The following is a 16,569-nucleotide window of genomic DNA, read 5'->3' on the forward strand; positions in this document are numbered from 1 at the left end:
GTCAAACCTTCATAGAATTTAATGAAACTTTGACTAAAGCTTTTTTATGGGGAACGTTTTATTACTGGGCCGATTTTACTGTTACAGAACTACATTTTGCAATGACGTACATTAAAGTAACCTGGGACTATTTTACTTACAACAATATCAATATATTATGTCCCAAAAGTAACATAAATCCTTCATCGGAGTTTGAAAAATCTCTCTTTTCTGTTCGTGTCACAATGGCTACAAAAAAATCTATCCTTTCTTCATTACTTTAAAGTTTGAAGGGTATTTCCTGTTTGGCGGTAAAATGGCGGATGTTGATGTTTTGAAATAATGTTGATCTAGTTTTCCACATTTTTTAAAGCAACAGATCTCAAATAACACGTAGTACGTGTCAGTTACTGTGCAAATTTTATTCATAAATATTATTATATAAATCTATTGATCACACATTAAGACCATTGCAGTTAGAAATGTAAAATCCACAGAAGCCATGTCAGAATGTTATTTGTAACTGTAAAAAAGTACGTTGTATTTCTTAAAGATTTAGTTTTTAAACAACGAAAATGAGAGTGCATATAGCTTCCTGATTTTTTAAGGATCGATCTAAATCACTGTGGGTTTTTAGAAGCAACCACAACCTGGTGTTCTTGAACTTCTTCCACTGGTTTCACTCAAAATTTTACATCATCATCACATGATCCTCCAATTGGTATCTTTTCCTGGAAAATGTCCCAAAGCAAAAGCTTTATGTCACAATGTCATATGACGCGTCAGTGATAGTGTTGGCCTTTAATTACCCCCAAAATTTGAATGTTTCGGGGATCTCCATGACCTGTTTTATGATGGCGCACTGTTAGAAGTAAAACCTAAATCTTTCTGGCAATTTATAAAAAGTAAAAAAACAGAAACATCTGGTGTTTCACCATTAAGAGGAAAGGATGGCTTATTATATAGTGAGCCGAATACACAAGCTAACATCCTAAATGAACAATTTAAAAAGGCTTTTACTACCGAAGATACATCCTCTATGCCAAATAAAGGTACAAGTCCCCACCCCACTATGCCAGACATATTTATTAGTAATAATGGCTTATTAAAGTTACTTAAAAACTTAAATCCACACAAAGCCACTGGCCCTGATAATCTGCCAGCATATTTTTTACATAACTTTGCAGAAGAATTGTCTCCATTTTTGACATTCTTTTTCCAAAAATCTATTGATACTGGTAAAATCCCAACTGATTGGAAGCAGGCTAATGTTGTACCGATATTTAAAAAAGGTGACAAGCATAACGCTATTAATTATAGACCAGTTTCACTAACTGCAATATGTTGCAAAATTCTAGAACACATTATAACAAGCAACATAAGGAAACATCTTACAATTAATAACATATTAAATGATAGTCAACATGGGTTTAGAAGTAAAAGGTCTTGTGAGACCCAACTTATCATCAGTTTACAAGATCTTGCAAAATCATTGGGATATGGTAACCAAATAGATGTTATACTTTTAGATTTTTCCAAAGCTTTCGATAAAGTCCCCCATCAAAGATTAGCCCAGAAATTAAACTTTTATGGTATTAGGAATCAAAATTTAAATTGGATAAATGACTTTTTAGCTGACAGGCAACAGCAGGTACTATTAAATGGTGTTAAATCTTCAAAATTAGCTGTTGATTCTGGTGTCCCTCAGGGAACAGTTTTAGGCCCAACATTATTTTTACTCTTTATTAATGACCTACCCGAACATGTAACTTGCAATGCAAGACTTTTTGCAGATGACTGTTTATTGTACAGAAATGTTAATAATAGTTCTGATGCCAAATTACTTCAAAAAGATTTATCTAGTTTAGTACAATGGGAAGAGGACTGGCAAATGAATTTTAATCCTGAGAAGTGTTATGTTATTCATATTTCTAAAAAAAGTAAACCTTCAACTTTTGATTATATATTACACAATCATGTTTTAGAAGCAGTAAAAGATAGTAAATATTTAGGCGTAACTATAAGCCATGATCTTGATTGGGGAACACATATAAACAATATTACCTGTAAGGCAAATAAAACCTTAGGTTTTCTTCGTAGGAACTTAAAAAACTGCACACGTAAGGTTAAAAACCTTACGTACACATCACTTGTCCGTCCAGTCGTCGAATACTCTTCCCCTGTATGGGATCCGTACAAAAAGCAACACATCACTCAGGTTGAGCAGGTACAGCGTAAGGCAGCCAGGTTTGTCTTCAATGATTATAAAGACAGATCACCTGGAGCAGTTTCAAATTTAATTAAATCATTGGAATGGGAAAATTTAGAAATAAGAAGGAAAAAAGCTAGATTAACTATGCTATATAAAATAAATTGGGGGTTAGTGGAAGTTCCTAAGGACAATTTAACAATATCTGATAGACGTACTAGGGGAAAACATAAATTTAGGCAAATATCAACAAATAAAGATTTCTATAAATTTTCTTTTTATCCTCGCACTATTTCGGACTGGAACTCACTACCTGAAGCAATAGGTATGTCTGACACCCTGGAATCCTTCAAAAGTGGCATATCCACTCTAACATTTGAAGGAGCCACAACAACTTATTAAACTACAAAGCCACTGTACATAATGTATATATGTTATTGTTAATGATTTTTCTTTGTCATATTATTTTTAAATTAAGTCCATATGTACATAGCACACAAGTTCCGGGAAGTTTTACACTCCTACCTAGGAGTCTACTCCCGTATTCGGAAGAAGAAGAAGAAGAAGACTGCCATCGTCAAATGATCCCCTTCATCATTAAATTATCTCCCGCTATCGTCAAATGATCCCCATTATTGTCAAAATTTGTTTTCGTTTCGCTAGCAGCCGCCATTTTTGTTAGCAATTATAGTCAATTGCATGTAATTGCATAACCCTTATTGTATTATAATCCAAAGGGTCCTCCTAATTACAGAACTTCAGAAGCTCTGAGGGATATCCAATTAAAGATCGCTAATCATTTGTACAAGTAGATCGACACACCTGACAGAACACTTGATCAAGATAGACGATTAATTGCATTATTTAATTACGTTTAGCAAATGCTAATGAAAATTAAGATTAAAACATAGGTTTAAATCCAGTTACGAAGATAAAAGTTTAAAAAGTCGAACACATGCTTTTATTTTGACTTACTCAATCAACATCCCCCTTTTTAAACAGGTACAAAATAACCGTAAAACAGAACATAATTTCATGCCAAATAACAAGAGTACAACATTTATCAATAATATTGAATCACTTTACAGGTTTAAAAGTAAATACATGAATATTAACTGCAACTTTATAATCTGAAGAAATTTTTTATCGTAATTATACCCCCGCTTTATAAATGTGGGGGTATACTGTTTTACCTTTGTCTGTTTGTCCATCCCATGAATATTTTTCGTCGCATTTTTCTCTGGAACTACATTACAAGGATTTCTGAAATTTGGTTTCATGGTTTATATGAGTCAGCTATACCGTGTGAAGCGTTTTCAGATTCATCACTCACCAACTTCCTGTTTATCGAACGCTTACATCATTTTACACATGACATCCAAGTAGTTGAAAATTTTCGTTACATTTATCTCAAGAAGTACATTACAAGGATTTCTTAAATTTGGTTTCAGGGTTTATATGAGTCAGCTATACCGTATGATGTGTTTTCAGATTCATCACTCAACAACTTCCTGTTTACCGAAATATTTGCGTGGAGGTATCATCAGTGAGCAGTAGCTCACAGTTTCACTTGTTCTGAATTCATTTCATATATAGTTTACAATCAAATTAAAACATCCGGTTTTCATTCAGAATCAAAAGATGCATGATGCATAGTCTATTACCACGTAATTATCAATGCAACTTCTTGTTGTTGATGCAGCAAATCGTCGATATTGGTTCATGACTTCTGAATTTGACCATGATGAAAAAAAGATATATAAATTACAAGGACTTCAAACTGTGAAACTAATCAGTTGTGAAATTTGAGATTCCCTCAAATCTGAGGGCATTCTTCGGGCTGTACTATATTGTAGAAGACTGCAGTATTTTAGTAATTGGCAGGAAATTAAAATTTTAATATTAAACTAGCATATTTGACATTTCTGAGTATAAAATTATAATAACTTTAAACAATAAACATTATTGTTAACGATAATTCTTTCAAATGAGCTGATTTTTTTTTTGGTTTTCCTTCTCCTTTAAGATGGCCTCATTTTCCTGTTATTCAAAGTTTTTTTTTACTTTTCAGATTGATCACCAAAAGTAGTATGTAGAATAAAAAAGATATTAAAGATGGACGTGGACAAAATAACAATAGAAGACTGCATGTGCAGTATATGCATGTGCATATTTGTAGAACCAGTTACGATGCCATGCACACACACTCTATGTATGCCTTGCTTCAAACAAAATGTAGAGGCAACAAGTTTGACCTGTCCTTTGTGTAGAAAGAGGATATCTACGTGGGCAAGGAAGGCAGCTAGGGAAAAGTGTCTTGTCAATAAGGCTTTATGGGCAAAGATTCAGAGTATGTTTCCCGACAGAGTAGAAAGGAGACTTGAGGGGGAAGATCAAGAAGATGACATGTCTATTGATGGTTTGTTATTGTTTATATATATTACTGAAAAGTTTGTCTGCTCTTGTTGAACATTTATACTGGGTTAAAAATGATAAAATATTTCTAAAACACTTTTTTGATCTGGTAAATAGAAGAACATTTTTCTGTGAAAAATCTGAAATCTGGATATGTAGGTATAGTCTTTTGATTTTGAAAACTTTGCTATTTATACATTTGATTTATGATTATGTCAATAAGTTAAAGTTTTCTTGCTATTTCCACAATACATGATTTATTTTTTTTACTGTGCAAAACAACATTAAAAGAGAGACGAAAGATACCAAAGGGATATTCAAACTCATAAGTCAAAAAACAAACTGATATTTCACTGGTAAAAAAAAACAAAAAACAACTAAAAGACAAACAACAGTATACAAAACACAACAATGAAAACTGAAGACTGAGCAACAAAAACCAGGAGCTCAGGTGCTCAGGAAGGACAAGCAGATCCTGCTCTACATGTGGCACCCATCTTGTTGCTCCTGCAAGTAAAAACCCAGTGATAAGTCACATTCAAGGAAAAAAGGACAGGATTTTGGATTACAATAATTGGAACATATCTGTCGTCCATCACGAAACAGATATTCCATAACGGTTAACCAAATCGTGATGGTTTAAATTGTCTTAAATAACATAGATTACTACATATATTATAAAACTATGAAATTGGATACTTTTGTATCTGCATAAGACTGAAAGTCGAAACTTCTTATTTTGAGATCCTCACGATCAATACCTGTACAGAAATTCTAGAAATGACATATTTGATATGCATACATGTTTATATTGTTAACTTTTTCTGCTTAGCATAGAAAATTATGTTAACTTAGATTCTTCTTCTTTTTCAGTTTTTCATCCTATTATTAACTTGGCAAGGCCTGGAGAGATAAGACAAGAATATGAAGAACAGTTGAAAAGGGTATGTGTGTCATAAGGAATTAATTATACTCCACTCTTACTAGTGCAAAATTAAAGATTTATTATAGACACTCAAATTCCATTACTATTTAGGAAACTAGAGAACATAGAGAGAAAAAACTGTAAATAATTGAAATTGTGAATCAACTCCTTATAGGACTTATTTTTTTTTAAAAGATTTTTTTCTTACTTCTACCTAGAAAACTTTAAAAAAAAAGATGAAGTGAATATCTAATTATATATGTAAACAGTAAAAAAGATAAGCAAGAAAAGAACTGCAGATAAGTCAAACATGACCAAAAAATGTCAATTGACTCCTTATAGGAGTTACTGTCCTAAACTGATGTTTTTTCCCAAATTTTTTAACTTCTTAATGATTATGATGATGGGAGTTATTAACGACCTTGATAGGCTAATTAAAAAAAAAATGAATACAACTTATAATCAAAGCATAACAAGGGGGGAAATTTCAGTACAATATCCCTCCTTAAAAGAAAATTAAATACAAATTAAGGTCTTTCCACATCAATTTTCTAAATAATTGATAGGAAGCTACTTCTGGTTTACTCAAAGTTATTAATAGCGTCAAAGTATAGGTTTCTTCATACTGATTCAATAAATATGTGGTTTCTATATACTTTTTGCCTGAAATAAGGGAGATAATTGCCAACTTCCGGTTTAGAAAATGTCACTTCCGGTCTCATATGATAGCTTTATTCACACTGATTGCAAAAATATATAGTTTGTATATACTTATGCCTGTAATAAGGAAGATAATATGCTACTTCCGGTTTATAAAATGTCACTTCCGGTCTCAAATGATAGGTTAATGTATGATCATTCAAAAAAAATATAGTTTCTAGGTACTTTTCCATGAAATAAGTGCAAAAAATACTACTTCCGGTTCACTCAAGGTCACTTCCGGTTGACTTTTTTCAAGGTCATATGTCAACCAACAGTTTGCAAAAGACCCTATGGCTTTATCATGTACCAAGTTGGAGTAATAATCAATTAACCTTAAATTGAATCATTTCAGGGACAATAACTCCTATAAGATGTCATTGGTTTGTTTCAGACCAAATGTATCATATCTTAATCACAATTAGGCAAATATTTTGCACTAGTTCTTTTATATATATCTTTAAAAGTGACAGAGGAGATAAAAAAACAAGGAAAAGTCAAAATTTAGAATATGACTTTGACCTTGGCCTCAATTTCATTTAAATGAACCAAGGAACTCAAATCAATATACCTTAGGTCTCTATCACTTACCATTCATGCTATACATTTATATATCCCTTATGTCAAATACAGAAGGGGAAATAACTCTCATATGGAGTTTACGTATCGCTTCGGTCAAAATTGGACAAAACATCCTGAGGATATAACGAGCAATTTGGTAAAATAAATTTGTCGCTTTCTTTTATGGTTACGGAGGAGATGCACTCACAAGGAAAACAGTGTTCGGGGAGATAACTCCTACAAAGAAAAGTATTTGGTTAAGCAGGGTCAATTTCATATCATACACGAAACATCTAAGCAACATCTTGCGAAACAAAATTTATACGCAAGAAATAAAAGTGGCGGAAGAAGAAGAAAAAAAAAATAATTATCAGAAAACCAATAGGTCTTTCCACAGAAAAGTGGAAAGACCTAATTACAAGATAACATGAATTACTTCCATTTAAATCTGGAAAATATTTTGAAAATTGAATAATTTCTCATTGCAATAGATTACACTATTACTAAATGTATTTTATTTTTTTTCCATAATATACAAACACATAGTTTAGATAAGGTTTATTGAGGATCAAGCTGTTGACATCTTGTACTGCATATATTAATGAAATAGTTTTTTCCCTACCTTAGTTTGCTTATTTGACATTAAGGATAATTTTCCCGAACCAGCTAATTTCAGATTTATATGACTATTTAGTGAATGGTGATAACTGATACTGTGAAAAAAGAAATCAATATATGCATTTATCATATACTTGTATAAAATATTACTAAAATTTTACAGTTCAATAACATTTAAAAATATTAAAAGGCTATGAAAGGATTATTAGGTTTATTTATCAGATTAATAAGAATTTCCTCAGCGGGCTGATAAAGGAACCTTTATTGACTGCTTCCGGAATGTTATCACATGCCTTTCCGTTAATTTCCGTAACGTTTATCACATGCAACGTCGTGCATTTCCGGAAATTTGTTCGAAAACGACAACACAGTGCGGAAAACCGCAAGTGATTTAAGACTTTCCACAAAATGGTTGAGGAGCAAATTTCAAACTAAGAACATGATAATTGTTGTGACAAGATAAATAAAATGCTTGTAATATCAATAAAAACAATTAAAGTTAAGACATTTGTATTTGGTTGTCTGTAAATTATTATCTAAAATTCATGGAAAGACAAAATTTTAATTAATAGTTCTTGTTTGTATTTCTTCTGTTGAAGTATATGATAAAAAGATAATTACATGTCATTTATCATATCAGACCCTTTATCGGCCCTCGTTCATGATATCAGCCCTAGAGCCAGCGGCTCTTGGTCTATATCATGACCTAGGGCCGATAAGGGTCGGATATGAAAAATGCCATGTAATAATCTATACTTATCAATACTGATCATTGAATATTGACTGACATGCCATATTCATTAATGTGACTGATTTATCTTAATTTTGATAAAAAGTATGATTGAAATAAAAATGAACAATTTAAGTAGTGTGATCTGAACCCATATACATTTTTTGTTTGATAAATACTTCACACTAATTTCTTCGTTTACCTAATAGCAATTTTCTCTCTATCTCCCTTTTAAATACTTTGTATACTTTAGCTTGAGAAAGAACGGGAACTGGAGAGACAAAGAGAACAGGAGGCAAGCGAGGCTTTGATTAGGAAGCTAGAGGAAGAACAGAAAGTCAAGTCTGTTCACCAGCAGCTGATTGAAGAAAGAGATCTGGAATTAGCTAAAGAGTTAGAACATGTAGTCACTGAGGTATTTGTCAAATTTCTTGGAGGTTAAATAAAGTTGTTGCTTTGTCTATATAGATCTGTCTACATGTCCAAAACAAATGGTTGCCATATTAACTTCAATATCTTTTGATGAATCAAGTGAAATTTATATATATCGTATATAGAGGAAAAGGAAAAAAAAACTATTGATTTTTTGGAATAATAAAGGTCAAGGTCACTTACTTAAAAAAGAATATTTAGGCAAAAAAAATTGGTTTCTAGATGATAACTTGAATTTTCTTTGTTGGATAAAAATGAAAGTTATGAAAATGGAAGATATAGTTTAGGGGAAGCGCCTTAAAGATTTTTAGTTCAATACATCAAAATAGACTGAAAGTATAGAAATATGAGGAGAAATTTGTTGTTTCTATTATTTGAGACATTTGTTGGATTATAAAGATCCTGGAATATTTTAGGAAAATTCTACTGATATTGTGGTTAATTATTCAAAGGTCAAGGTCACAATAACAAAATACACAGCTAACTATATATAGAAATTACCCCCATAATCTTGGTTACTAGATATAGCTCTAAGCATATGTATTTGTACACATTTCAAGAACTGTAAACTCAGACATAAATACTACATTTATTTATTGCAAATCTTATTGAACAGTGATAGATCCAATTTGATAACATGTTGTATACAGGGTTAAGATGTATAGAGCACATGATAAATGTAATCTTAACCCTTCAGTGCTCACAAGCGCTTTGATTATGGTATACCTTTACACTAATGCTAGTTCCTATATTTCTTGACTTGCATATCTTTATTGTTATTTATCTTTATCATTTCACAGGCTGGTACAGATAGTCCATTCAATTTACTATTAAAGGAATCCAAGAATCGTTTAACACGCAGTAGAGGTTCATCAGCTGCAAGTTCAAAGCAGAGTCCATTAACCATAGAATCATTTATGCAAAAAATGAGGGATGCAGAGAAAATGAAAGAAGCAGATAGATCTGCTGCTAGGAATACAGACTCACCGTATCCATATACCTGCTATACTCCATCAGACAAAGGCAACCTTTCACGTCCTTCTACAGTGACGATTAGTTCAAGGTCATCAATGCGCTCGTCTACTAGTTGTACAAGTTACAATACAGACCCTGACGTTGAATGGGAACTTGTTACACACAATGAGAATTTAATTGGACAGACTGATCAGTTAGAAAACAAAGATCGGATGAATAATATATCGACTACTGCTGTCCGGAGTGAAAGCAGTCAAAGTTTGGATAGTATAAACCAAGAGTTGAATCATTTCAAACCAATCAAGTCTTGTCCTGTAACTCCTCCAAAGAGATCTGCAAGTGGTAAGATAGTGGAAACACAGGTAATAAGAACTACCCCAAGAAATTTATCAATGGTGGACTCTTTTTCACCCACCACATCAAAAACTATGTCTGACATAGACGCAGGCAGCCCTGTAATGAAAAGACGCTTGTCGGAACTTGAAGAGGAAAGAATGTCTCAAGTGGAGCAAAATTCTAAAGCAACAGAGACTGCATTATGCAATACGGAGGTGAAAAAAAATGACATTTCTAAATATTTTAATAAAAAATCCAAGTCTCCATCTCCTTCAGAGAATATTCCAAATTTTGTGAAGAATGTAGAAAACAATGGTATAATTCTGAAAAAAGTTGTGATACCACTAGAACCTATATTTGACAGTATTGATGACATCAGAGATTTTGATGATGTCATGGCGCCATTAATGGAGATAAATAATATTCAGAAAAGACCTTCTATAAAAGACAAACCATTAAAAGTTAGACAGAGGAATAATTCTAAACAGGAAAATATGAATAATAATTCAGTTTTAAGTCCTCAGAGGTCGATTACGGATTGGTTGTCAAACACAAATTGTGCTCTGAAAAGTTCATTGAATAGTAACAATAATTGTGGCCAGGATATGGAAGTTGATTCTAAAGAGGGTATATTGAACTTAGATATAGCAGGTCATGGTAAAAATAATAAGTTGAAACTAAAAAAATATCCAAAACGTAAGCATGCAGCATATCATATAAGTGATTATGTGTATCCACAACTAAGTCCCAAAAAAAGAAAGATATGCATTGAGTTAAGTAGTGATGAAGAATCGAACAATGGTGAATCGGAGGACGAAAGTATTGATTCGGTTCCTTCTAGTCTGTCTTCAATGAGGTCGACACGATCTCTAAGATCAGAGAGTGGCAGAAGGCATTTAAAGTCTAAAAGACAAAGAGAATCAACAAAATTAAGAGAAAATGGAATGAAAAAACTTAAATCTGTCGGACATTCACGGCATCTAGAGAAACAAGAACACAAAACTATGCATTCATTTCTGCAACCAAAAGTTAAAAATGTTCGGATAAAAACAAGTACACATAGTGCACAAACGGTATGTGATAGTGTATTTAGTGACAGTAATGTAAAGTCTGTTAAACTTACGCAAGAGGAGGCAGATCGTCAACTGGCATTACAGCTTGAAAAAATGTTCAGGTACGAAGAAAAGAATAAATTGACTGCCATAAGAATAAAGGGATCTGATAATGAATATAATTTTAGGAGAAAGTCAAAACATCTATCAGAAGAACTTCTATAGTTGACAGAATGGATAAAACATCTATCAGAAGAACTTTTATAGTTGACAGAATGGATTTTTAGGCTAGAATGTGAAATATGTTTATTTGCCCTTGAACAATTACAAAATATTAATATAACGTGAAAGATACATATAGTGGGGAATTTTACTTCCGATTTCTTGTGTAGAAATGAACATTTCAAAATTGATTTTATAGAGAAGGTTGAAAGAATGTAAACAGACGACTTTTATCCTGTTGTTCATTTAAGTAAACTTTGTTTGTACATGTAATATGGTAGAATATAGAATCTGTATTAAACTTCCTGAATGAATTCAAATTTAGATTCAAATTCTCAAACATTTTAATAAGCCTAGCATTAGCAAATGGATTACTCATAGTCATGTTAAGTGTTCAAGTGTTCAGAAAATGAAACAAAATACAAGTTTTGGTTCAGTAGCAAAGTGTACTTCAGATATGATATATATTTTTTTTAATGTATAATGTTCATAAATCAAGGGAAAACTATTTAAAAAATATGGTACCTAAGTGCTTTTCTTCTGCATGTTCTATATAAAGACACAAAAGATAATTCAATTTATTATAACAGAAATGTCTACAAAACACAGCTGACTGAGCTTATATATTATGTATTCTTTTTTCTTTTTGTGTAAATACATGTATTATCAAAAAGTGAGGAGAAATCGAAAATGTGATATGATTGCCAATTAGACAACTATCCACATGACCAGAGTTTAAATGAAGTAGTAGTAAACAATTAGGCCACGGTACGGCCTTCAATAATGAGAAAAAAACCATACATGTTGTCAGCTATATATAATTTACGAAAAACAAATATGACTATGATGACCGATGCATTATGTAAATTAGGTCATGTTTCATTTTTATCACCCTCAATCAACCTGATATAAACACGAGTGATTTTTCACAGTGAATACTGGGTAAATGTGAGTGATTCACTTAATAGAGATTTTATTTTCTCCCTGTTTTAATGTATACATGTACTCAATAGATGTAATACCATATAGGGTTTATGATTTATTAATTAAGGTGCTAATTTCTTCAAAAGTTAGGATTCATTCGAAAGAGTAATTTGTTTATAACTGAATTACCTTATGTGTTCTGAATGTATTTATGTACATGTATGTCTTAAGCACCTTGTCAGTACAAGATTAAAGGATACAACTAATTAAATGAATTTTTTAACCAAATTTGGTACATTAACAATGGTTCCAAAAGAGGAAAAAAATTCTATTGAAAAATCACATCACGGTCAATTATAATTTGGGGTTGCAAGGGAAGCTTTTTAGCAGCCCTTTTAGAATTAAAAAGAAGAAATATCAAATTATCTTTTAACATTTAAAGAATCTAACGTTAATCTTATTTAGACTAGTGCAGAATATTTCATCAGATTATATCTACACATGGTCCCTTCATTGGATTAAATAACCCACATTTTAAGCGTGCAGCCTTCATCAGCAGATCCAAATAAAACAGAGATACATGTACAAAGTGAGAGTTTTTGTTAAACATTTTTTGTATATCTATAAATACTCCCAATTTCTAGGGGCATTACACTTCCTTGTTAAATAATACTTGTTTATGTGTATAAAGTTTGAATTGGAAAGTTCAGCTGTTAACTGTTTATAAGAAGAATAAAATCACTTATGGTTTATTCCATTCTTCAGATGTATAAGAATCAATATACATTTAGGTACACAAATATGATGAAAAGTTTATGAATAAACTCATCATAGATACCAGTATTGAAATTACATTGTATAGCTTTTTTTCTTTAGAACATACTTGATACATCATTGTTTTATCTATTCTTATAGAGCCTTTTAATGTTAAAGTTTTGATTAGTAAATATAGTAATATCATTTTAAGAATTAAATTGGGAGGAGGCAATTTCTTTTTTATCTTTCCAATTTTAGATGATTATGTTCTGTACTTTTGTATAAAATTTTAAAAAAAATATTGTACTTTGAATTCAGGACTAAATGCAAATTTTGACTGAACAGTTCCAATGTTATAGCTAGGATTTAAAATGAAAGTTCACAAAAAAAACATTTTCAGAGGGACTCAGTTTTGAATTGAAAGGCATGTCTGCACCATTTCTTGTCTGAAAAGGGACAACTTGATAAGTTTTTAAGATAAAAAAAAATGTATTTTTAATGCATTTATAGTACTTGTAGGTTGTATAAAGCTTCACCAGAAGTATTTTTTTTTTTTCTTTTTTTTTGCATTTAAAATTTAATTTTCCTTTACAAAACAAACAAAAATGCAAAAGGCAGCTGTGCCCCGATTTTGGACTAGGTAGGACACTGAGGTCATATCTTATTGTCATGAATATACAGTAGCTTAATTATTTTTACAAGGAGAAACACACAATGTAAAATGATTTTTTAATATTAGTACAGTTTAAATTCTGTATAATAGTTTGTATTATGATTCTATTGATTATTTTAAACAAGGATCTGAAAAAATAAACAATGCATAAAATGCCTAAATTTTTTTTATTATGATTATAAGGAGTTGTTAGGTATATTTATGTCAATAAGACAACATCCCAAGAACATAATACAGATATGTAGATCTACACAAGAACCAAAAACACTTCACATAAAAAGAACTTGTTTAGAGGTCAACATGCATTTTTCTTTTTACCTAATGTCTAGCTCAAAATCAATGTAAATTCAGACAAGTGTTGAAAGAATTGAACACAGCTTACAAATGATTTGCCATCTAAACTAATTTTAAGTAGACAAAGGCACCCAGCAAGCCAGGGGTCCTACATTCTGTATGGGTCGGCATCAACATTTTAGGTTCAGGTTTGTGGTTAAGGTTGTTTTAAACTCAATAACTTTGTCAAACCTTTGTGGAATTTTACAAAACTTTGACAAGCTTTTGTTTGATTAAAGGACCGGATAGTATCCAGAGCAAAATTTTGAAAATATTTTTTTTTCATTTTTTGTCTCGCCTGCGATGAAAGTTGCAGAAAGCGAGTCAAAGGGATTGCTTTTCCCCCAGCTGCGGCGTCGACAATTGTTAAGTTTTCTGCTTAAGTCAGTTCATATCAGTTTGACGACTATTTCGAGGCACTGCCCCTAAGTCATGGACCAGTGACTGAATTTATAAGCAATTTTCAATGTTAAGTTTTCTGCTCAAGTAAGTTTGATAGGAACAACTTGTGATAGATCATTGATATGAAATATAAAGCTGCATTACTATAAGTATATATCAGTTTGACAACTATTTCGAGGCCCTGCCCCCTAGGTAATGGTCCAGCAACTTTCAATGTTAAGTTTTCTGCTTAAGTTAGTTTGATAGGAACATTGATATTTTATATAAAGTTGCATTACTATCAGTACATATCAGTTTGATGACTATTTTGAGGCCCTGCCCCCTAGGTCATTGTCCAGTGACTTTGTATTAATTAGTAATTTTCAATGTTAAGTTTTCTGCTTAAGTCAGTTTGATAAGAACTACTTGTGGCAGATCAATAATATTTTGTATTAACTTGCATTACTATCAGTACATCTCAGCTTGTCGACCATTTCTAGGCTAGGCCCTGCCCACAAGATCATGGTCCAGCGACTTTGAATTAATAATCAATGTTGCTGTCCATCAGATTTTTTTCTGAATTTTATGTGGACAGGCGAGACATATCTCTGTGTCAAGTTTATTCCTTATTTTACTGGTAAAGGGACTTGGTTTTCTGGCAACAATGATGGTAGAGTCTTCAATCCATTGATTAACATGTACTACATTAGACAGTATAAAAATTAGGAGATGAGATATGATTGCCAATGAGAACTATCCACCAAAGTTCAAATAAAGTGGATGTAAGAATTATAGGCAACCATACGGCCTTCAACAATGAGAAAAACCTATACAGTATAGTCAGCTATAAAAGGCCTGACATGAAAAATATGATACAATTCAATTGAGAAAACTAACAGCCTAATTTATAACAAAACAATTTATGTAAAACAAATATGACAGACGAACCAATGACAACCCCTGAACTACAGGCTCCTGACTTGGGACAGGCACATAAAGAATGTGGCGGGGTTAAACATGTTTGTGAGCGCTCAACCCTCCCCTAACCTGGGAAGTGGTGTAACAGCACAACATAAGAACAAACTATAAAAATCAGTGCTTGTTACGAGAGATTTGCAACAGACAGTCCTATAAAAAGATGAGTTATGGCTACAAGTACAGAACTGAGAATGAATTTTGTTGCCTTTAAATGAGAATCAAATTATTTTACATCTATGCATATTCAGGACAGTAACATGTTTATCATATGATTATGTATATACCTTTCTTTGTATCATTTCTTCTTGAACTTATATTTGTGAGTGGATGTCTCCGATATTGTATTGCAGGACTGTTTAATTTTTCTTGTGTGGGAAGCTGCCAGACTTTCCTTAATAGATCGCCTTATCAAGTGACAATACGGTCCTAAACTTAATATCAATGAACTGAACTCTGAACTTTGTGATAATTCACCAAGTTGTGGATGGATTGCTGGAGTGTTAGGGGCTTAATAATGTCCAGTGACAAACATTTCATGCAAATTACGGTACATTTAAGGGCTTATTTCAATTTTTTGTCAATTTCCACGGCCAAATTATTTGGCCGTGGAAATTGACAAAAAATTAAAAACAATATTGTTGATACCATTCTTGATTTCAAATTTCAGGAACATTTGTGATAATAAGAAGAGTATACCCGCTAAGTGTCACAATTATTGGAAAATTCACCATTTTTCTGAATTTACTGTCTTTTCATGGATGTATTTTACTCATGAAGAGCAAAGTTTTGAAATGAAAATAGCAATGTTTTAATGAAGTGAATAGATTTAAAATTAATTCTGTAAATTTGAATACAATTAATTTTTTGGCCAATAATGCCCCAAATTTTAGCTTCCTCTTTGTGATGTTTGCACTCATAGGTTCATGCATCATGAAACATAGGACTAAGTGACCTATTTCAAGTAGCAATTACGACTCCAAAATGTATTGCCTCAAGAGCTACAACTGTTTGCATAGTATCAGAGAAATTCATCTTTGACACAGAGCTTAAGCCATTTATGCATAAAATGTAGGTCACAATGACCTGTATTGTGGGTAGGAAGCTTACAGACTCTAGTAAACATTCTTACCAGGTTATATGACTGTCACACAATATCCAAAGACTTAATCACTTTAAATATTGTTAAACATATTCAAAATCAATGATACATGAAATGTATGTCAGGACAAGAATGCATGTCATGATGTGTTTTCCTGCTAAAATGGAAAACAGGAAGCAAGTGTCTGACAGATCTGAATAGAGCAAACATGTTATAACTCATCACTCTATTAATGCTGCTTACTAAATTGAGATCATTCTGTTCAGTAGTAT

The 16,569-nt window shown here is 32.0% G+C and overlaps 1 protein-coding gene across 2 annotated transcripts; it reads left to right on the plus strand.

The window, feature by feature from the left end:
• The first annotated feature begins 282 nt into the window (after nt 1–282).
• LOC127738957 (E3 ubiquitin-protein ligase rnf168-like) lies at nt 283–13,667 on the plus strand. 2 transcript variants are annotated; one of them, XM_052250456.1, is made up of 5 exons: nt 283–375; nt 4,260–4,607; nt 5,477–5,547; nt 8,390–8,551; nt 9,369–13,667. In XM_052250456.1, the coding sequence occupies exons 2-5, from the start codon at nt 4,304–4,306 to the stop codon at nt 11,154–11,156; spliced, it is 2,325 nt and encodes a 774-aa protein (XP_052106416.1). In that variant the 5' UTR covers nt 283–375; nt 4,260–4,303; the 3' UTR covers nt 11,157–13,667. The 2 variants fall into 2 exon arrangements, with proteins under 2 accessions (XP_052106416.1, XP_052106415.1); XM_052250455.1 differs by having other exon boundaries at nt 295–512.
• Nucleotides 13,668–16,569: the final 2,902 nt, after the last annotated feature.

Source organism: Mytilus californianus, unplaced genomic scaffold (assembly GCF_021869535.1).
Source record: "Mytilus californianus isolate M0D057914Y unplaced genomic scaffold, xbMytCali1.0.p SCAF_4, whole genome shotgun sequence".
Taxonomy (NCBI): domain Eukaryota; kingdom Metazoa; phylum Mollusca; class Bivalvia; order Mytilida; family Mytilidae; genus Mytilus; species Mytilus californianus.